Below are 23,071 nucleotides of genomic sequence, written 5' to 3' on the forward strand. Positions count from 1 at the left end.
TATATATATATATATATATATATATATATATATATATTGACTAAAATTACAATAAATAATAATAATAGACACAAATTTATCACTTTAAAATATAATGAATTAAATATTAAAATCCCAAAATATTAAAAGTACACAGATATAATATTTTAAGTGGACTACAAATGCATGTTCATGTTGACACTATACTATGTGTTATATTACAAAAGAATAACAAACCCAAAAAAATATATATAGATCAGGAATGAAACAAATAAACACAACAAATATTCTAATTAATGAAAAATATGTTACCCAAGTTTTTGTGTGTTAGACTTATGACATTTGTCTTTAATCCAATTAAAACTAGCAGAAGCACCTGATTTAACTTTTTTGACTCCACTTGAAGCTACAGATTTAGTTTTTCCAAAAGTATTGGAAAATTTATTGGAACTTCCATTATTTCCACTTTTTTGGTCATAATTTTTGTACTCATAAGTTGGATTTGAATCCCATTGATCTGCCCATGATGTTTCATATGAATTGTATGCTGTGTAGCTATTGTTTCCTGCCATAAAAATAAACTCTTAATTTCACCAAATTTAACGAAAAGTTGAGATTTTTTTTTCTTTTTGGTTGAAGGTTTTGTTGTAATTTGGGATTTGATGAGAAAAAAAGGATGTTTATGTTGGTCCTATTTATAATTTTATGACAAAACGTGTGGCGTCCGTATTACTAATTGGACTAGGATAGGAATATTATAAACCAAGAATTCATTTAATTAGAGAAACTTCTTTGAAGCAAGAGATCTAGTGGCGTGACGGATAGAGAATTTGTATTAAGGGTTTCAAAATATGAAGACGTTTAAAGGAATTCAGTATCTACAATATATTATAGGTACATAATTAGATATACTTAATGTAACTATCATATATATTATCATTATCTATACTTTGAAAATATTATGTGTCTTATCACTAATTAAGAGTTTTCTATCAATATTGAGAAAAATGCACTTGGATACATGTGTTTTTTCTACCAGATACACGAAAATAGAGAGAGAAGCGAGTGAGATGGAGAGGGAGGCAAGCAAGATTTGTATGTATCCCAGATACTTCAAATCACAATAAATACATATATGTATGTATCTAGTGTGATTCGCATGTATATATCTTAGATATCATATATATGGAAGAGTGGCGAGCAAGATGGGATAGAGGTGAGGGAGGCTAGCGAGATTTGTTATATATTTCAAATACATTTGAATCTATTTGAATACAATGTATCTAGAGGAAATTATATCTTATTTTGACCTTTTGTATTCGAATCTAATAAGATACGTAATATTGCAAATTAAAATGTATTTACTCCGCCTGCTTTAGTCTCAAATAGGGCGCAAATTGAGGTGAACAGACTGGACCGAACCTCCCTACGTCAAGAGCTTTTGGCTCTTCACAAGAGAGCACCAGGTCGTAACATTGGAAGTCTGCGCCGTTATTAGTTATTATTAAAATGATATAAATGAAATTTATGTATTTTGAGTGGATGATGTATTTTTCAGAAGATTCTTTAATTAGCTCGTGGTACTATTTTATATGTGGTCAAATTTGGGTTCTGCATGTTTCTTGGTTTTTTGATATTTTTAATGTTGTCTATTTTTGTGTTCAGACAATATGATAATAAAATATTAATCAAGTGGGATTACAACGAAAACTCTTATTTTCAAAGAGGGATGAATAAGAAAATAGCAATTCAACGTTTGGATAAGAAGGGAACATGCGGCAAACTTCATTTTGTCAGCAATGATGTTTCACTTCCATTATGTTCGTTAATGATCTAGACCATTCTAGTCTCTAGAAGTTTCTAAGCAAAATTAAAAATAAACATATTTACGAAGAGGTGTCTACTTTTAGATTTTTCTACATAGTAATCATATGAAAATAAAGAGGATAATTTATTTCTTTTCCTTTTAACTTCTTAGCTATCTATACCTCCGTCTTACTAGTTCGGATCAACATCACATTGAGCCCCTTTCATGTAGAAGCACTCCCTATTCGGAAAAAATGCATGGTCAAAATTCAGATTTGAGACTTTAAATTAAGATCAAAAGAAATAGCCTCATTCGATCCACTGCAACATATTCTTTAATAAAAAAAGATACACTTGAGTCTTGACGTTATATGTTTTTTGTGTATGTGTTTCTTCAAATGGAACTTTCCTAAGTCAAAGATTATGAATTGTCATAAAAATCCAATGAGTCTTTTTTTCTTCCTCTCCTTGGCGTTCTCCTTAACTAATATATGGCAAATAATATTGAAGACGAAATTAAGAATATCAATACCCCAATTTATTTTTGAGTAAATTATGTAATATTGCTGTTTTGACTTTATTGTTATTTTTTTGTAGTTGTACTTTTTTAAAAAAATATGCAATATAGCGATTTTATGTATTTTTCTAATAGTACACATATTTATGTATTTAAAAATCTTAGTAGTGAGCACTCTTTTAATAAAGACGGTGATAAATACATAACATACAAACAACATATAATTTTAAGTGCTAATTCCTTCATACACTTGCATATCATTCGTGTACAATTATCTTTCCAAACAGTTGGATTGCCTACAATTTAAAAATACAAACATCAGACAAAATTGCAAACTTATATTGTATACATACACCTTTTATTTTTTTTCTATACATCGAATAATTTTCTTTTAATTCAATCTATTCAAATTTAGCCCACCTATAGCCACCTCTATTTCTGCTCAAGGTAACTTTTTCAATTAGGTGCTAATGAGAAGAGAGTTGTAAGACCCTTTGACTTGACCTTTGAATTCAAACAAGCTCCTAGTTCCATTTGAAAAGCATTAATGTCCACGAACGTTTCGGAAAAATTACCTAAATACATAACTTATTTTATCATATTTTTAAAAAAAAATTATCATTTGAAAAAATTACAAAAAAATCTCTACTCTTTCCTAATCGGATACATCACCTTAAGCGATGTATCGATCGGGTACATCACTTTACGCGATGTATTGGGACATACGCAACGTATCGAGACGTTGAGTGATGTATCCGAAACTGAGACGCGATGTATCAGGACGTTGAGGGATATATCCGAAACCGGAACGTGAAGTATCGGGACGTTTTGAGATATATCAAAATTTTATCAAATTTAAGAGATTTTTATAATTTAAAAAAGATTAGGGATATAATATAATTAACTCTTAACAATTAACACTATGAAATTTATGTAAAATTTTCTTTTAAATACAGACGGTAGATGAGCATGTTAGACTTTATTTGAGCGGATTAATAATGAGTTGAGTTATAATAATTCGTCCAAAATTACTTGCGCTGAAATAAATTAGAATGTGGTTCATAATCTACTCACTCCACCCTCGCCCAACTAATAGAGTTATTTTTTTCTTTTATATTTTTTTAGAATCTTGTGAAGATATTGTTTTTCATTATTACGACTACATATGACTCATCAAATGAAATATTTTTAAAAAATAATTTAATAAAATTTCTTATAAATCAGTTTGGGTTAAATATCAGTCCAAACTTTGATGAATTGAAATAGATAATTGAGCTAAAATTATCTAAAATTATCTAAATTTGTAAATGAGTAGATCACTAATCAATCTAATTAAACATAAACAAATTAAATAGAAGATTATAATTTCATAGACTAATTTTACCGCCTCTAATTTAAATTTACCATAACTAGCTAGACCAAAAACATTCCACCAAATCCCTTATCCCTCTTCATTCTTTTTCTTTTCTCTCATTCACTTAACCAAGACCATATAATAATATTTAAAAAGGTAAAATAAATTAGGTTCAAGAAGAAACATCAATTAACTAACAACTTTTCCTTTTCTTCTTCATAGATCAATTTGGATTGAATATTAACTCAAATTTTAATAAATTGAAATCGATTAAGCTAAAATAAATTGAATTAATAAATGGATAGATAAAAAATTATCTCAAACATAAACAGGTTAGACGAATTATAATTTCATAAACTTATTTTACCACCTCTAATTTCAAATTTACCAAAATTAGACCCAATATTCCACCAAATCCCTTTTCTTTATTCCTTTTTTCCCCTCTTATTCACTTAACCAAAACCATATACTATATATAAAAAAAAAAAAAAAGTGAAATAAATTAGGTTCATGATGAAACATCAATTAACTAACACCTTTACTATTTTCTTTCCTTTTCTTCAATAACAAGAAACATACACACCATCAACGTTAACACAACAACCATAACATAAACCATTCATTTCTCCATATAAAAAGATACCTCAACGTCCTCACCAACAAATTAATCAAAGGCAAAAATTAATTCTCAAACAACAATAATAATCCTCTTCCCTTCCTTCTTTTCCTTCTACCCCTCTTGAAGAAAAAAAAAATTGTGAACAAAAAAATACTCATAATTTTTTTTTTCTTCTTGAGGTGGTTGAAGAACATTACATATAACACAATGAGTCTTGAAAGTCCATTGGAATCAAACACAAAAAATAATTATGAGCCTGCTGATCCTAAAAGACTCGGCGGTAAACCGAAACTTTCAAGGAGAGTTAGTGAGAAATTTGAAGTTGGAATGGAGAAAACAAAAATAGCAGCATCTGCAGGAATGAAGAAAGTTAAACATGGAGCAAGTGTTAGTGCTAATTGGATTAAGGTTAAGTGTAACAAGAATAAGCTATCTAACAAATAATTAATTTATTATATTATGGAAATTATGAAGATTATGATCATATAATTATTATTATTTTTAAAATTTGTTGGATCTCAATGTGTATGTTTTTTGATTCATTTTTCTTCTTCTTTATATCTTGTTTTCATTCCAATATTTGTTTTGAAAATTTTATTGTGTTTTTGATTTGAGAGTTTTATATGTAATGTACGTAGTCATTTTAATAAAGGACATATATACTTGATATATATTATTTGACTATTATTGTTTTCCTTTTTTTTTGAGTCACTTTCATGATTATAAATTCAGGTCACTTTCTATATATTTATATATCATGAGTTCATGCATCTTTATATTTCATTTAGGATTAAGAATGTGTACAACGCAAATAGCACAATTTTGTCTAAACACATCAATCAAATGAGGCATATATAGATCTTCTCAGAGGCGTATCCAGGATTTTGAGATGATGGGTGTATTATTATAAAAAGGTGGATCTAAAACATAAATTTGGTCGGTTTAATATTTAGGTTTTTATCAATGAAAACCGTTGAAATTTTAAAATTACAGATCCAAAATTATTTTTTATCTATTCAAACCATTTAGAGAGGCGTTACACAATTTTAGAAAGGAAAATAAAACAAGATAAATAAAAAATTTAAATTTCTAACATCACTTAGAGAGGTGCAATCAAGCATCATCGCACGACATTATATGATACTTCAAGTGTGGGTTCACACATCTATGTTAAAAAAAAAATTTAAATACAACAATTCTATATCTGATTTCAGGAGGGAAGCATAGGTTCACGTGAACCCGATAACCCCCTCCTGGATACGCCTCTGCTCATATTTTTTTTTTCCCTTTGTGTTTGCAAGGGAAAAAAGTGACATTTTTTTAATTTGGATTTAATTTATATCAATCAAATTGAAGAGTTTTAAAAATAAAAATTACGATCTATGATATTTAAGCAAAGTGGAGTAATTTTATCGTTACAAAAATTTGTTTAGTTAATTTGGTGCAACAATAAAAAAAAAATTGACGACTCTAATGCACATAAAATAAATGTGCTAAAATACACATTTTTAAAATATATATACTTATCTTAAAACATAATTAGTCAATGATTGTCTTGTGAATTTAACTAGATTGCGTTTTATATGTCTATTTTTTCGTTATCTTGACAATTACAACATATAAAAAAATATTTAAAAAAATTAAAAGAGCTATTCAAAAGGGTTTTGAACAAAATATAAAAATACAAGAATTTAAATTAAACCCTCAGCCATCATTTTAAACTTAATGAATTTCGTCTTTCTTTTCTTCTATATATATTTAACTTAATTCCTTCAACTGATTTTATTATTATTAATAATAATATGGATTCCAAGTGGTGGAAAATGTCTATTTTTGTCACCTATTGGATCATGTTCATTTCTATTGTTGTTGCATTCATTGTTGCTTTTGTATGTACCATGCATCATTTTATTAAAGGAATTATAGTATACATACGACAGACGATCGATCAAAGACATAGAGCTGTACGTGTTGTGGATGCTTCACAATTCGAGAATTAAAGTCTCGATTTTCACAAGGCATGATCGATTGATGAATTGGATGAGTTCAATTCTGACTGTTACTTGTACTAAGAAGATGATTGTGGCGTTTGCATGATGACGTTATTATTATTGATGTGCATGCATGGAGAGATTAATTAAGGGATTTTGAAGAGATTTTATCAGCTTTGGCATTGATTAATTAGGCCAAAATCCCTAATTTCGAGCATGCATGAAAAGAAATTTGTTGGAATTGAGAAGTATGATTGATTGACATATTGTGTATTAATATTGCTAGTTATTTCTCCTGTTTAAATTTATGTAAAAAAATAAATTAATTTGCTTTAAAAAGAATATTCTTTTCTAGTAATTCTTTAATTTCAATATTTAACATGACATATTTAAGGGCATAAAATTCAAGAATATTTTAATATATTATGCAGATCATAAAATTGAAAATCCTTTTGTATGTGGCTCCGATGACGATTAGATTGCTAAGAAGAAACACATAGAAATAAAAAGAGTAATAGTTCATATAATTTTATTTAGGATCATAATGTGTCATATTTGTTTCTAATTGTGTCATATTAATAGTGCATATCTCACACCTCTCAATAGAATATTTGTACATCTCATCTGCACACGTCAGAACCATCTCAAAAAAAATATTCAACAATTGTCCTTTGGCTTCTTTCTACAAAGGTAGCTTTTATGTGTCACTTTTCGTTTTTTTGAGAGTCAAATAGTTGAAGTTTGATCAAAAATTTACGCATGAAATCTAAATTTGTTTTTGAAATGAAATTTATATATTTATAAACTACGTAAAAATTATCATAAGTCACAATTATTGACAACTCAAAATTTAAAAGATATATAAAAAAATTACGGTAAAAAATAGACTTGTTTAAATCTCAAAATTTGAAATGTGTCACATAAATTGAGACGGAAGGAGTAGTACTATTTTTTTTATGGAAAAACTATCTAACTAGACATACATCTCTACCATATATACTAATATTACCTCTAATTTCAAACAATTACATATATTACCAGTTTTAATATTTTGTACCATATATTTTTATAAAAAATAATTAGATACACAAATCCCTTAAAATTAGGATTGATTAATTATTTTTACATTTATACACCAAAATTAATGGTCCAATTACAATTAATATTTTTTCTCTCTCTCATCAAGTTTTCCTCTGTCATCTCTCGAAAATTTGGTAAAATTATTTTTTTTATATATCTAGTGTAATTTTCATATGTATCTAATTGAAATTTTATTGTATCTACACTTTATGAATTGTATTTGATTTTAGTCCGCCTAGATTTTAATTGTCCTATGTATCCATTTTTTTTCCTGTATCTCATGTAATATTTTTATGTATCCTATCTTTATGTTATTGTATCTAAACTTTCAAGGTCTTGTATCTATTTTCTGTTAATATATCTAAGTCGTTAATGTCTTGTATCTGATATGCTATTAATGTATGTGCATATGACTCTCTGGTTATATCTAGTATGTTTATTAATGTGTTTGATATAATATCATTATATATCTGATTTTCTTATGTTAAATGTATTTAAGTTTTCATTGTCTTTGTATCTCAAGTTATTTTTGCAGCACTAGCATAATTTCAATTCGAAATGAAGATTGCTTATTGTAAATATAGAAATCAAGATTCAAAGAAAGAAAATCGAATTAATAGAAAGAAGAATATGTATACACTTTTTATGTTTCTGGAAAAGAAATGAACAAAATTCTATTTATGTATTTGAGGTAGCATTACATGTATTTACATTATATGTAGTTTCAGTTCAACCTTCAACTCCCAATCGAACAATTGATATATCTCGCTCAAAAGACATTTCACCATTATTGCTACATTCCAAGTTTTGATATTTAGTTGTTATGCATAATGAATATAATCCACAATCAAATTTATATCTTTTTAATTTTATTAAATATCTCATCCTCATCTTGTTTCGAATTTCCGTTATTGCAATCAAATTATCTTCCATTATATATCTGATTTCATGCTTTTACGTGTACAATCGATTCCTAGTTGTAAAATTTGTCAATGCTAAAGTCATGGACAAATTTAGTGTGTTTTGATTTGGTTGGCCATTTCTTTCGAGGAGAAATTGACAGAGAGTAGGGAGTAGTTGGCTTAACAAAGCAGCGCTCCAAAAACCAGTGTCTGCCAAGTCGTGGGCTACTAAATTATATTCCATCAATTCTATAATTTTTGTATTCGATTTCAGAGATTCATGAACCCGAATGCTTTAATAATACTGTGATATTGGTCATTTAGAAAAAAAATATCAATACTTAAAAATACACAAAAATGAATTGATTAAGAAGATGAAATTTACAATTTCAGAAATACTAAGATTTATGATTTTAATATTTTAGTAAAACTAATAAGAGTTTGATACGAAAGGATCTTCTAAATCCATTACGGTTGTTAATTTCCCATCATTTACTCCATTAATTAAGGAAATAAGTTACGACCTTTAATTCAAAAGTAATTAGGTAGTGTATCTCAACTTTAAATCTGATGAATACATGTATCCATGATACAGGTATTCGAAGGCCGAAAAATGGTATATAGATAATATAAAAAACTAATGTAAATTCTAGTAATTAGGATCTAAAGTAGTGGGATTCACGTAGTTTGCTCATTTTTTTATCTCAATTTGTATGACATTTTAAAAAAATAAAACTATGTAACATTTGATCAATAAAATATTAAATTAAACTAATTCAAGTTGGCTTTAAAGTTTAGCTAAATTAACTTTCCCAAAACAAAGATGATTAACGCGGCACGGCAGAAATTACATGACCCAAGAGCACCAACAAACCCCTATGCCGGCGATCCCGATGCCGGCCGGCTGCCGGAGTATGCCGGCGTTGGGTTTAGGCACGGCGGCAGATCCTCCGGTGGAACCAGAAATCGTTAGAAGTGCAGTTGTTGAAGCGATCGAGGTTGGTTACAGGCATTTTGACACAGCTGCTCTGTACAATTCTGAAGAAGCACTGGGTGAAGCCATAAACGAAGCAATTAATGGCGGATTCGTTGAATCTCGTGAACAATTGTTTATTACTTCAAAGCTATGGTGTAGTGATGCTCATCCTCAACATGTTCTTCCTGCTCTCAACAAAACCCTAAGGTAAAATTCTCTTAAAAAAACTCCCAATTCAATTGTTAGTGCTTTTATTTTATTTTATGTAGTTGCGATGAGTTTAAAAGGAGCGACATGCTAGTGAAGATTTATATAAGAGAAAATATTGAAAACACATCTAAATTGACCTTGACGGACTAAACTTAGGTACCTACATCTATCACATCACATAGCAAGTAGTCTCAAAGTGTTGAAAACATCCCTAAACTTGGCTGGAAATCAGGGGTGTATGTCAATCATGTTGTAAGATCGAAGGTGTATTTAAGTTCAGTTAGTCAAGTAAAGTGGTGTTTTTAAGGGTGTCAATAGTTCGTGGATGAAAATAATAATTCACGTCGACTTTGGGGTGTTTTCAATACTTTTCTCTTTGTATAATCAACCCCCAACTTGATTGGGTTGAAATATAATTGTTGTTGTTTGGACTTGTGCAGGAATCTTAAGATGGATTATATTGATTTATATCTAATACATTGGCCAGTGAGTTCTAAGCCAGGAATTCATGAGTATCCAATTAAAAAAGAGGACTTTCTTCCCATGGATTTCAAGTCAGTTTGGGCAGCAATGGAAGAGTGCTATAAACTTGGACTCACCAAGTCCATCGGAGTTAGCAACTTTTCTTGCAAGAACCTTGCTGATGTTCTTGCCACTGCCAAGATTCCCCCTGCTGTCAATCAAGTATGTCAAAGAGAAAATCTATGTTGCTCGGACTTTTTAATAACGTTGTTGCACCCGTGTCAAATCTTCCAAAAATACACTGTTTTTGGAGGATCCGTCACGCACACAATGACATTTTTGAAGAGTCAGAGTGACATTGAAAAAAAATCATAATCAAGTACAGGACTTACGTGAAAAGTAGTACTCCATTTGTCCCAATTTAAGTGTCTTAGTTTGACTGTGCAAGGAGCTTAAGAATAAAGGGAGACTAGAGTCGTGTGGACTTAAACTAAAGATGTATAGTCCTTTAAATCTTGTGGTCTTAAACTTTGCCAGGTAGATGTTGGAATTGGAAAACTTACTAAATATGGAAAAAGGCACTCTTTCTGGGAAAGACCAACAAGAAAAGTAAGACGCTTAAATTGAGACGGAGTAATTGTGTTTGATAAAATAAGGTTGAGTAGAATGTTATGTAGTGAAAAGATAGGATTCTGACTGAAGCTGTTCTTGATTTGCAAGGTAGAAGTAAATCCATGTTGGCAGCAACAGAAGCTAAGAGAGTTCTGCAAGAGAAATGGAGTTCTTGTTGTTGGATATAGTTCTTTAGGATCCATAGGTACCTTTTATGGAACCAACAGAGTTATGGAATCTGAAGTGCTCAGAGAAATAGCAAAGGCCAGAGGCAAAACCGTTGCGCAGGTATTCTAAGATGACTTCTAACTTAACTACATTGACAGTGTTAGTGCATATAACATAAAATCCGAACGTGGAAAATCCAGGTTGCTTTAAGATGGGGATATGAGCAAGGCATTGGTGTGGTGGTGAAGAGCTATAACAAAGAGAGAATGAAACAGAACCTCGAGATTTTCGACTGGTCATTAAGCGATGATGAGTGCAGGAAGATCAGTGAAATCACACAAAGTAGAGCTTGTCTTGGTAAGGATTACACATCTCCTTATGGACCTTACAAGACAATGGAAGAACTCTGGGATGAAGAACTATGATTACTGGAATTTCCAGTATTCAGCATATCGTTCGAGTAATTCTTCTTGTTGTAATGTCTTCCTCCTAATTGTGGTAGTTGTATATATCAAGATAGAAATAAAAAGGGGCAAAGATTCATCCAGTTCCTTGCTGTATGTTAGGAGTCTTAATAGTCTTGTTAAAAGTTTACATGTCAGTAAAGAAAAAGGGCAACCTGGTGCATTAAAGCTCCCGACCCCACAAGGGCCTATTGGACACAGTCTTACCTTGCATTTCTGTCGGAGACCGTTTCCAAGGTTAAGATACAGGTCGCATATCATTTAGTACACAAAGACGGGGAAATGACGAACAAAATAACAAACTTCAGCGTATCCTTACAGACATTGCTCCAACATTTAGCGAAGATTCAGCAACTCACTTACAACTAATTACAAATAACTGATTTCACAACAAGATCTTGAGGCATTGTGTCCATAAGTTATTCTATTGTTGTTTCCCGTCTACCAATAACTAGCATAGGCTTGAACATCTAAGAAACTACAATATGCATGAACTATGTACATATATAGATATTTCATGTAGAAACTGAAGAACAAGCAGAGTATGTTCATATACTAGATAACCTGATACGTGTTTAACAAATAGCAACAAAGGTAGTTTGCGTGGGATACACTGACACACAAGTTTAGTCCAGATTCAGCAACGTCTGGGCCTCTCATAGTGTGGAGGTAAAGAAGGACAATTCTCATTCATGTTGGCATAGGGATCCAATGTGTTGTACTGGGGCAGTTCCATTTGATATTCGCCAAGAATCTGGCAGAAAGAGACCTTATTGTCTCCACTGTTGCACCAACTTGGGAGGCGTGTCTGATTATCTTCAAAAATTTTGAGCATGTAAGCATCTCTAATCTGCAAGCAGTAAGAAAGCCTTGTGATCACAACAGAATGGAAGGTATTTTCTTTATAAGAAGAGTAAACAAAGGCATCGATACCCACAGTGAACTCCGTTACTTGAATAGAGTTGGAAATAGGGCCAAAAACTCCAGCTTCTTTGTACATTGCTAGAATGAAGGCCACGCATGTAGTGGATTGGCCATCACTATAGATCCATTCATCTTGTTCCGGGATGGTCAATAATTGATCAAATGTTATACCACGTCTTTCAGTTTCAGCAAGAATACCATACAAGTCCAAATCCTGTAAGAGAAGTATCAATTGCACATATAAAGTGACCTTTACAGATAAAAGGAAATTGATTGCTTCGGTAACATTTACAATCTATGATATATTTAATGAACTCTCTATATGTAAGCAGTTACAATATGACATTGTAAGTGAAGTCTATTCAAGTTAAACTGAAGAAGCTTTCGGAAGCATTATTCAATATAATGTTATTATTATGCTTGCTCCAAGGCTAAATGTCTATGTAAATGAAGATCATCTATAGAATATGGCTCTATACTGTTACTCATAAGAGTTACAGAGTACCTCTACGTTCGAGTCACCAAATGATAGGACAATTCGGTAATGCTCACCCATTTTTTGACATAGAAATACAGAAAGGAGGTTGGAGAGTATGTTTCATATTTTTTCCTTCAACAGAATCCAACCTATCAAGATAGCTTGTTTATAGACCTCAACAAATCTACTTAAAAAAAGTTGAACGTTTATGATACATGCATGAGCAGCTCGTACAGCAAGGAACAAAGGAAAAAATCAACTTTTAAGAGGGAACCAATAACCTGTCTTTATCAATTAAATCTGGGGATGAGCCATACCCAAAACCATTAACTAATAGTTAAGATATTATACAAGTTTCCAGCCAAAAGATTTTAACAAGAAAATATAACATGTTCAGTTCACCTCAGTGCCAAGCCTCTTATTCAGAGCTTCGTTCCACATGTTAGCAGCATATGCTGGCTGCACTCTTGTCCACATGGACATGACAGAAATCACCTGGCAACAAAAGTCATCTGCTGAGAAACCACAGTAAGTTGTCCAAGAGTTCAATTCAAATGGAAGAAGGGGTAGTGATGAACAAATTAGTATTCCTTCAAATTATTGCTATTTTTGTTTTGATCGACTTGCTTTTTCACCTTTTTGATGGGTTTCTTTTATCAAATGGTTTCACAGGGAGGCGAGTAGTAATCAATAACCATATATCCTTCTAAATTTTAAAAACTGCAAACATATTGATGACTGGTTTATGTTGGGTTTATACTATGTAAAGGTATTTCCTAGAGATAATTAAGCAAAGTGATATCCAAGGATAGAATATGTGCACGTTAGATAAGTCATTTGTGACTTGAGAACTGTCTACCAGTTAGCATCGAGATTGATGGACATATGGCAATTCACCTAGTTGCTTTGGAGAACACAAACATCCACTGCTACTTGCTCATCTTAGATATATTCCAGTATAATCATAGTTTATACTTTTAAGAGGAAAGGAAGGGAGACAATACCAAGTGAGCATCAAGAGGTGGAGGGTAATTATCCGCTACTGTGTCAATCCAACTAAAAATCATGTTATGGTAACCATATGGCTTCCCGGACATTTTCCGAGCATATTCCCATGCTGCGGTATTATTAAATCTCGCACGCACTTCAGGATGTAAGGGCAACAAAGCAACTTGTGGATTAGACTCATCCTTGAGTGTCAATTCCCACCACTCATCCCAAGGGATAACTGCAATAATTTCTTCACCCTGCAAAGATATACCACAAGATTAAACAAAAATAAAAGAACACCACAATTCATGCAATTAAAATGCAAGGCCTTTACAGGCTTTAAAAGCTAACAAAAAAAGTCAGTATTCTCTACCTCCGGAGGTAGAGAGGGAGCACAATGGAGTATAGTAACTCACCAGAAGTCCACTGCTATCCATAAGAAAAGTTGCAGAAAAGTAAAGGGGAGCATAAGGAGATTAATGTAACTGAATCTATTTATGTGACATGGAAAATGATGTTTTTGAGATTTGCTAGCACTGTTTCTCCGTGTAGTTTAGTGAGATTTTCTCATTTGCTCACCTTTTCATTTTCGTGTCCTGATTCACCAACCCAAAGATTACCCAACTCATCCTTCAAACAAACAGATGTATGACCAGCAAAGGCACCAGTGACCCACTTCTCAAGAGTTTCAAACCCACCCCACCGTCCACGTATCTTTGACAGAGCTAAGAAATCACCAGAATGAACATCATCTGGGTTAATTGTTGCCTGCCGTGGATGTGGACGTTTCTCAAATGTCGCACCCATGTGCTTCTTCAGAAAAGCAAGGTTAGAATTCTGTCCCCATGCGGTGTTAGAAAACAGGGGTAGTACATCCACCAAGGAAAGCAAGGTTCCGAGCATTCCTGATGGCATGAGAAATACAGAAATTCCATGTTCCTTGACCTGCATAGCAGTTGCTTAAAGATCAATTATAAATGTATGGGCATCCATTGGAATTAGACAAAAGGCCCAAAACAAGAGCATACATATTCCCTTTCAGCAGGTTCCTCCCATGACTCAATTTTAAATGTGTGATCATGGCCCGAAAAGTAGTAGTCCCAGGATATCCTATAAGGTGTAGCAAATACATACAGATCCATACACGTCCAGCTGTGTGCTGCGCCTGTCTGCAAAGTGGGTAAATGAAATCTGAAATACAACTGTGCTAAGGATGACTTTATCCAATTAAAAACAGCATAATAGAATAAGAACAAGTATATATAGATACCAAAAAATTGTATTTCTTTCTTAAGGTGTTATATCAGTTTTCACTTGTTATCACCCCATTGGTTTCTATTTATGGATCATCTAGGTGTCAACTGAGGAAACATTCATATAATCAATCTAGCTGTTTTTTACATGGTGAAGGTGGAACCACAAAACCGCATGCTTCTTCTATCATTTGCTAGAGCATTTACAAACCATATAACTGAATTACATTATAGCGGCTACGCGTCAAAACGAATACTGACAAATAGTAAGTCACGTTCCATGTTTATTCTTGTTGTGAAGTGGCTCATTTATGTAGCAAGAAACAGCCATAACAAGCAGTTGTCATAAATGGCAGGAATCTGACTTTCTCAGCATGCAGCTGATTCAAAGCTACACCATTTTTCCCTCCCCCTACTTCTGCACCCGACTACCAGATAATGGCAAGAAATGCACTACTATTTCTAATACTAACAACAAGAAGTCAAACTTTTGTTAAAATATCAAGTGATAATATCATCCTAATATGAAGCATTCTGCAACTTTACCAGTAATATTAACACCTTCCTCTTTTCCAGACCTTTTTATTCAACTATTTTGTAAAAACTTGGGTTTCAAACATGCAATTCTTAGTCTTCCAACACCACACTCTCCCAACCCCTGCCCTAACCAGCAAGATAAATTCCTAAGAATACAACAACCCTATACATCTTACCAGTGAATACTGCTCTACAGATAAACTAAACAGAAACCATTTTCATAATTCAGAAATATGAAGCCTAACTTCAGCTCGCAAGCATGCAATCATTAACCTTTTCCAACACCCCACCACCTCCCCTAAAAAAGAACCCAGCAACATAACTTCAACCCAGAAAATTCACCTTTTCAAGCCATTCCTATCACCATTCATCAATTAAACATCATCCCACCAAAAATTACCAGAAAAACTACTCTACAAATCAACTAAACACAAATTAAATTCACAATACAGAAATTTTAAATCTACAAACCGATAGATGAATAGTAGCACCGCCAATGCCTCGATCACCGGGACCGGTAAACTCAACCCTTGCTTCATTCTCAAAAAAGCAGGCTCCTTTCCAACTAATTGACCCATTATTAGGAGCTAGAGATCCAATATAAGTAGGCATCAAATCAACAGGGCTATGCATAGTGTTAAGGACAGGCCAAGAAACCTGATGCGGCAATACAGGAAGTACATCCTTGACCCTAAACGGCATTTTCAATGCATACCCAAAACTTAACCCTAACCCAATTCCCAATATCCATAACAGTGTTAAACTACACAATTTCTGAGGTCGATACATCACTGAAAACAGTGAATTCAACAGTAAATTGCAGATTTTTTATTATTGGGTTTTCTGGGAATTCTTCAGAGTCGATTAGGGTTCCATTGGGTGAAGAAATTTGAGCTCCGATTTGGGTTTTCTTGAGAAAAAAATTTGAGTTTTTTTGGGGCAGGAATTATTGAAAAAGGAGATGAGATTGTAAAATATGGTTCCTTTTGTTGTTGGTTGTGTTTGTGTTGTGATTGAAGTGGATATTCCCAAATTGAAAGATTCTATTTTGGGAAATTTAATTTTTATTTTATTTTAAGATAAGATGAATTAATTACAATATTAATAGTAGAAAATTGGAGTTTTTAAATATGTTTGAATGGTATAGGGTACGAGAAAAATCTACTAATCATGAAAAGAGATGATAGAGACAGAATTTGCTTTGGTGATAACAGTTTTGTCCCCACATGGATTGTGGTTTAGTGGCGAGATAGATTCATCTTTTATCAGAGATCTTGAATTCGAATTTTCTATATAAATTTTTTTTTGTTGAGAGTGTCACCTCCAAATGAATCTTCTAAATTTAGCTCGAGTTTCAATACGAATTTTGAACACCAAATGAAAAAGTTAAAACCTTAAAAACGATAAGTATCATTTTTGTTTTTGAAACCGGGTCAAATTTCCAATAAGGTTTATCCTTTTTTTTAAAAATTCTACTTCTTTACCTTAATTAATTTCACGAGATATATATCATCTTTTATCAATAATAGAGAATACTAGAACTTTGCTCATCAAAATTAGAGCACATACATAAATCACATGGTATTTTTGTCTCCGTTATTTCCACTTCCTTATTACAAAGCTCATTCCTCTCTCGACAAAGAAATTACTTGCAATATGTTTAATTCCCTATTTGGTAAATTATACATTCTTTGCTTTAATTTATTTATTTAATTTTGACTTGATTTGGAGTTTTTTTTTTAAAAAAAAAAAGAGAATTTTAAATTTTATAGTCTTAAATTAATATATGTAGAATGAATTAAAATGACTTTTAATCTTAAAATACTAAACATGTCAGGTGTAAAATTAAAACTAAAGAGTTATCTAAAAGAAAAAGAGACGTTCTTTTCAAAACGATGGAACAGTTACTTGAGTTTTGGAGATGGGTGACCGATGACGAATTAACAATAAATAGTTGCGCCTAATACATGTTTTGCATTAATTAATATAATATAAATATCAAATGTAAATATATTTAGTCACCAGTCATATATACACAAAGACTTGAAGTAAAATATACGTATTAGCATGTCATTGACTTTCTCTTTTTAAGTACATGGTCCTCCTTGTTTACTCACTGTTTACTTTATTAATTATTGGACCCTTACATTGAATTAATAGAAATGCGAAAGCCATGTGATCAAGTGGTAGAAGAAAAATTAAATTATTGGGGGGCCAAAATACAGAAAGAGAGTTTTATAATTGAACTAAAACAAATATTTACTCAAAGTTGGGCTGAGGGCACATTTTAGCATCACCTCAAGGAATACAGAATCAGTCAGCTTAGCTTGGATGTACTTCGACTAATTCCACGAGCTATCTACTACCTTCTGTCAACACATATACCGAGTAACTTTGTCCATCAAGGGTTGGACCAATGAGGAGAAATCACCTAATGTTCTTGCCTCGGTTTGGGAATTGAACCTGAGACCCATGATTTTCAACCCACTTCATTGACGACGAGGCCACACGCGTGGGTGCATTTCTTAGTCTAAACATTAATACTCTTCAGTCTGCTATTTATGTTTTAATAGAGTCAAACCATTGCATCCTTGAGATACTCTGAAGAAGGTACTTCAAATCCCAAAGATGAAGCAATTTGAGTAGCATGGAAGAAACAGGGCACTGTCTTCTACTGCAAGGGGTTGCCTAAAAGGATTTAATTGGATCTGCAACAATTTAATGAATTGAGTTAAAAGCAGTAGACAACTTTAAGAGCAAAATTTGAAGAGAGAGAAAAAAAACGGTTGACGAAAGGTGTGAAAAAAGAAGAAAAAACTAACAGGAATGGTAGGAGAAGCCCCAGTGACAGAGCTTATGCAACTAGTCGCCAGATTACAAGCTTCTTCACAGTAATCGGAGAAAAATGCTGGAACTTTTATCTCATTTATCAGCTCCTGGATGAAAAGTTAAAGAAAACAACAAGAAAATCGTTTAGCAATACCAGACTTGGCTAGCTTTCTTGAAAGGTCTCGTACACTGTCGAGAAAATACTCAAGGTAAAAACTTGCATATGAATCTCATATCCATTTAAAAGACTTACAATGGTTTGTAGCCAGCTTCTGTAAGCAGCAACACCAGCATTCGGTGCAATAATTAGATTAGGAGGAGTATCCTGACAAAGCTTACAACATTTGAGTAACACCAACAAAAGAAGGAAACATATCGCAAAGACAAATGCTGTTTGACAGACCTTCATAAGATCTTTATAACAATCATGATAATAACCATTATGAAGCTTTAATGTAATGGCTGAAGATCCACTTTGTAATGACGTTGGGTCAAAACTCTCAGCCGAACATTTACACTTGCAGTTGGTCTCTGTACAACGAGCATAATCACGAAGTTCAATTCTCTCACCATTCCTAAGCATTAACAAGCAAAAGGGCATGTTCTATTATTGGTAATTAGAGTAAAGTGATTATACATAATCTGCAAATTTAAACAAGATATGATGAACTTTTGGAAGTAGAATTAAAGAAAGTTAAGAGGTTAGTGTGAACATGCTGTATTATACAGCTTAGCAGTATGCGGTTACCAAGGTAAATGATGGATAATGTCTAGTAAACTGGCAAGGATCCTGTTCTAACCATTTTTCTGTTAGCATCATCTGCAGCCATTATATGTGTAGCAGTCATTATTCACTGAAGATGATTGTACTTATAGAGCCCAACCAAGGGCGCTAAATCAAGCATCTATTGCCTCCCAAGTTCATCTTTCTTTTTAAACCTTTTTTTTAATGTTCTTTTTGAAATTTTTATTCCAGAAGCGATCAATTTACGACACCCTCTTCCAGTCCATGAAAAGATTATAAGAGCATTAATAGTTCATAAACTTCAAAATGAGGTCAATGAGTATACTCTCCTTTCCTGCTAAATAACTAGAAGTTGCAGTGAGAAGTAAGTAAACTAAAAACATGAATAAAGGTGAGCAACCAAACCTTTCTTCTGGAACTGCAGGTCCCACAAGATCAATATGGATTCGAACATCAGGAAAAACTGCATGCAGTTCACTGAACACTGCAAGCTGATGAAGCTCTTTTTCAGGACCTTCACATTTCAAACATGAGAAAGAACCCAAAATTCAGTATAAAAATAACAAGCCCTTGGAAACTAGCTCCAAAGGAGATGAAGAGTGAGCAGTGGAGTGCATATATTTAATAGGAGCTCCAGAAGTTTTAGGGTTCTGAAGGATAAATAAGCTCTAATTGTCATTTAACAAATTACACAGACAGAAAGAGAGGGAGAGAAGGGGGGAGGTCTCTTGTCTATAAAGCCCCTTAGCAAGGACAGAAGAAAAGAGAGTACCTAAATAATGTATGCGTAGCTCATTACTAATTTCAGGAATCAGGTTCCCTTGAACTGCCCGCTTAATAGCCCAATACAGAGTCAATGACTGGAAAAAGTAAGAGAAAGATAGTAGTTAGTACTACAAATGAGCCAGTGAGTTTCACAATTGATTTCTCCAAAGAAAGAAATTTTCAATAGCTTCACAAACAATTCATACTCCTTAAATAGAATGACCCTATGGAAGAAACTTCAACACAAAACGGCAATGAATTATATCGCCCACGTAATATGGCTACTACAAACTCATAAATTTAATGTTTGTATAGCCAACTTACCCAGTGAAGTAGCAAAGCAACCGGAGAATATAGCGGAATGCACCTCCATTCATAATATTCTTTCCAACCACTAAGTAACTTCGGTAACGGAGTGGATGGCTCTGCGTTTATATACTAGTTTAAATTAGCATTCCAGACAAACATTGTATTCATGTATTAATTGTCTCAAGCACTACACACTACCTCTACAAGGACACAGTGTAATAGATAGGTTCCAGTCTTTCATGAGCCTGCTAATAAAAATTAAGGATGAGATAACAATACGTTGTTTTAGGTTAGAAGCATTTCTTTATCAGCATAACAGCAGAGATCAAAAAGTACATCTTCATTTCGGAAAGACATGGAAAATGCAGAGAATATTCTCAAAACGTATACTAAGACACAAAAAACTTTTATCTTTGACAAATAGTAAGCTTGATTATAGAAAAATACTGCTAATATATACAAATAGTAGGAATACCAATACGGAATAACTAATGTTCAGACAAGAGCATACATAAGGCACTGCAAAATAAGGCTTGTAATTAGCTAGGCTGATCAAGAACAAAACACTTTATCATGAAAAGAGTAAGCAACCTTGAGCAATCAAATATACCAGTTGATGCCCCACAGCTACATTCAAACGTCCACATTCCTGTATGGTGAACTCCCTGTTTTATCAAGAAAGAACACCTTGTTTCCCGTTTATCACACACCTACAAAGCACCACCAAGCATATTTTACCTAAGCACTTCCATGGACAAATCAATACAACAATTCAAAAAATTCTTTTACTCCTTACCTGCATAGTAGCTTCTTCAGAAAATCTAAAAGGGAAATCACTCACAACATGTGCATGCTTCATTTGCTGTTCCAACCTTTGACACTCCTTCTTGTGTACATTCCCATGTGATACCTGAACACAAAATCTATAAAGTTCTCCCACTTTTCTTATACTTCTCCCTCCTTTTCTTTCACTTTTTAGCAACTCTTTAATTCCAATTTTCCACATAATATGTTTAAGATCATACGAGTAGAAGACATTCACATTCAGGTACATGCTACATATCTTTAGTTTAAGTTATTTATTTGCTTAAACTCGATATCAAATCAAAATCAGACAAACGAATTGAAACTGAATGAGTATTACTACTAGGGAGCAAACAATTCTTATACTAAACAATTATGTGAACATCTTTTAAAATTAACCATAAAAAGTAGTAAACGAAGCAGATTCTTCATAAAACCTGGTGAGAGATGGAGCAATAAGCCACAGCTTGGCAGCGACGGCAACGTCTCATCGCCGGACCGGAACATGGGGTTCGGCTTCCCCTGCCGGCGCACTCCATGGTTTCCGATCAATATGAACTGATGGGTTGATCGGAAGTTGGAAACGAAGCCCACGTATCTAAATCGACGAAAAATTATAGGCCCAATGAGTGTGTATAGGCCCATTGTCCTCAATTAGCCCAAAGAGAAGATAGAGAGTATGGGCTTGAGAGCCCATGAATGACTAGAGGGGTTTGTCAAACATAATTTGACCCTTCGATGTTTTGGATTGTTGATTAATATCTAGGAAAAATTACGTAAATACACAATTTAAGATATCATAATCTCTAAAATTCTTTATTATATAAAAAAAATTACAAAAATTCCTTCTCGAAAACATCTCTATCCCATTTCGAATACATTCTGATCCCCTCTCGGATACATCCCTCCTATTAAGTAATATATCATTTGCAATGTATCAGACAACCAAGGAATGTATCCGAGAGCATTGAAAGTTCAAATATTTTGTAATTGGGGAAACTTTCGGGATAAGGTGTAATTAGCCCCCGAATGCATGAAACTTTCGTAAGTTTTCCTAATTTTAGTCATTATTTGAATTGTAATTGAAAAAATGATTACTTTTTAAGATAGAAATACTATCTATGTAAGTTTAGTGACGTAACATATGGGGTGGAAGTGAAAATGGAGATTGATGTACAAGTTATATCTAAGAAATGAAGTTTTAAGTATCTTGAGTAAATAATGACTGGGAGAATGATGATGGTGTTGCACATTATCTAGAGCAGGGTGGGTGAAATGGAGGCTCGTCCATGGAGTTCTAAGTGATAACAACATGTGGTTAAGGTTTAAAGGTATGCTCTATAGAATGTTGTTAGACCAATATTGCTTTAGGAGGAAGAGGGGGGCTAGTCAAAAACCACATTTAGATGAAGGTAGCAGAGATGGCGATGCTTAGTAATTAAATGTATGTGTGTGCATATTATGAGATATATGATTAGGAATAGTAAGGTTCAGATGGTTCAAGCATGTGAAGAAGGGGTGTAGACACGCCCATAAGAAAGTGTAAGAGGATGGTTGTAACATGAGTTAGGAGATAGAGGTAGGTCGGAAAAGAACGAGAGAGGTGATTGGATATGAAATGACACAACTTCACCTTAATGAGGACATGACCCTTGATAGGAAGGTTTGGACGTCGAGAATTAGCGTAGAAGGCTAGCATGAAGTTTGAACTTGGAACCTCAAGGTAAAATTTGAATCCCTTAAACCTTCGAACCAACCGTTAGTCTTGTGTTTACGGGACTCAATAAAAAACTTACCTTACATATATAGTATAACTTTTTTATCAAGATGATTCAAGTGAACACTCAGATACCCCCCTAGATACATCCCTAGCGAGAGATAGGGAATATTTAGTAGTAATGTAGTCTTTTATTCTTTAATGTGTATTATTACATGTTGGTTCATTTGCCTTGTATCTTGCTAATAAGTTGTTATGTTATTTTTGAAATCTAACATTGATTACATTTTTTTGAGTCGAGTGTCTATAAAAAATAACTTCTTTACTTCACAGAGATATGAGATAAGATTACATACTTTCTAGCATCTTCAGACCTATTTATGAAATTACATTAAGTATATTATTGTTGTTGTATTTGTAGTTGAAACACAACAACTCCAGTATCGATTTATAGAGCATTGGAGTTTGAATCCTTGATAGGTAGAGTCCAAGCACATTATACCTTTCTTTGTATCTCAATTTATTTGACATTTTTTTCTTTTAGTCATATTAAAAAAGAATGACTATTCTCTTTTTAGTA

General features: G+C 32.9%; 3 protein-coding genes across 3 annotated transcripts; 1 reads left to right on the top strand and 2 right to left on the bottom strand.

The window, feature by feature from the left end:
* Window positions 1-9,094: 9,094 nt before the first annotated feature.
* Window positions 9,095-11,311, top strand: LOC125867855 (non-functional NADPH-dependent codeinone reductase 2-like). The gene is made up of 4 exons (XM_049548445.1): window positions 9,095-9,431; window positions 9,875-10,118; window positions 10,617-10,796; window positions 10,877-11,311. The coding sequence occupies exons 1-4, from the start codon at window positions 9,100-9,102 to the stop codon at window positions 11,099-11,101; spliced, it is 981 nt and encodes a 326-aa protein (XP_049404402.1). The 5' UTR covers window positions 9,095-9,099; the 3' UTR covers window positions 11,102-11,311.
* Window positions 11,312-11,586: 275 nt separating this feature from the next.
* LOC125867840 (uncharacterized) lies at window positions 11,587-16,391 on the bottom strand. The gene is made up of 7 exons (XM_049548432.1): window positions 15,794-16,391; window positions 14,561-14,701; window positions 14,112-14,477; window positions 13,547-13,789; window positions 12,945-13,037; window positions 12,078-12,278; window positions 11,587-11,990 (listed from the first exon to the last, which is right to left on the bottom strand). The coding sequence occupies exons 1-7, from the start codon at window positions 16,109-16,111 to the stop codon at window positions 11,778-11,780; spliced, it is 1,575 nt and encodes a 524-aa protein (XP_049404389.1). The 5' UTR covers window positions 16,112-16,391; the 3' UTR covers window positions 11,587-11,777.
* A 1,051-nt stretch (window positions 16,392-17,442) lies between these two features.
* Window positions 17,443-21,374, bottom strand: LOC125867849 (uncharacterized). Its single transcript, XM_049548443.1, has 11 exons — window positions 21,212-21,374; window positions 20,767-20,880; window positions 20,562-20,680; window positions 20,169-20,215; window positions 19,986-20,086; window positions 19,669-19,756; window positions 19,302-19,410; window positions 18,555-18,726; window positions 18,405-18,476; window positions 18,145-18,258; window positions 17,443-18,030 (listed from the first exon to the last, which is right to left on the bottom strand). The coding sequence occupies exons 1-11, from the start codon at window positions 21,311-21,313 to the stop codon at window positions 17,938-17,940; spliced, it is 1,131 nt and encodes a 376-aa protein (XP_049404400.1). The 5' UTR covers window positions 21,314-21,374; the 3' UTR covers window positions 17,443-17,937.
* Between the last annotated feature and the right edge of the window lie 1,697 nt (window positions 21,375-23,071).

The sequence above is a fragment of the Solanum stenotomum genome, chromosome 6 (genome assembly GCF_019186545.1).
Source record: "Solanum stenotomum isolate F172 chromosome 6, ASM1918654v1, whole genome shotgun sequence".
NCBI classification, from domain to species: domain Eukaryota; kingdom Viridiplantae; phylum Streptophyta; class Magnoliopsida; order Solanales; family Solanaceae; genus Solanum; species Solanum stenotomum.

Coding starts and splice junctions, on each gene's coding strand:
- LOC125867840 (XM_049548432.1), bottom strand. CDS start 16,111: ATGTATCGACCTCAGAAATTGTGTAGTTTAACACTGTTATGGATATTG. Junction 13,790..14,111: donor CAGGACACGAAAATGAAAAG/GTGAGCAAATGA, acceptor ATATCTTTGCAG/GGTGAAGAAATTATTGCAGT. Junction 11,991..12,077: donor TTCAAGTAACGGAGTTCACT/GTGGGTATCGAT, acceptor TACTGCTTGCAG/ATTAGAGATGCTTACATGCT.
- LOC125867855 (XM_049548445.1), top strand. CDS start 9,100: ATGACCCAAGAGCACCAACAAACCCCTATGCCGGCGATCCCGATGCCG. Junction 10,119..10,616: donor TTCCCCCTGCTGTCAATCAA/GTATGTCAAAGA, acceptor TTGATTTGCAAG/GTAGAAGTAAATCCATGTTG. Junction 10,797..10,876: donor GAGGCAAAACCGTTGCGCAG/GTATTCTAAGAT, acceptor TGGAAAATCCAG/GTTGCTTTAAGATGGGGATA.
- LOC125867849 (XM_049548443.1), bottom strand. CDS start 21,313: ATGGAGTGCGCCGGCAGGGGAAGCCGAACCCCATGTTCCGGTCCGGCG. Junction 20,881..21,211: donor ATTGCTCCATCTCTCACCAG/GTTTTATGAAGA, acceptor TTTTGTGTTCAG/GTATCACATGGGAATGTACA. Junction 19,757..19,985: donor TTGCTTTGCTACTTCACTGG/GTAAGTTGGCTA, acceptor TACTTTTTCCAG/TCATTGACTCTGTATTGGGC.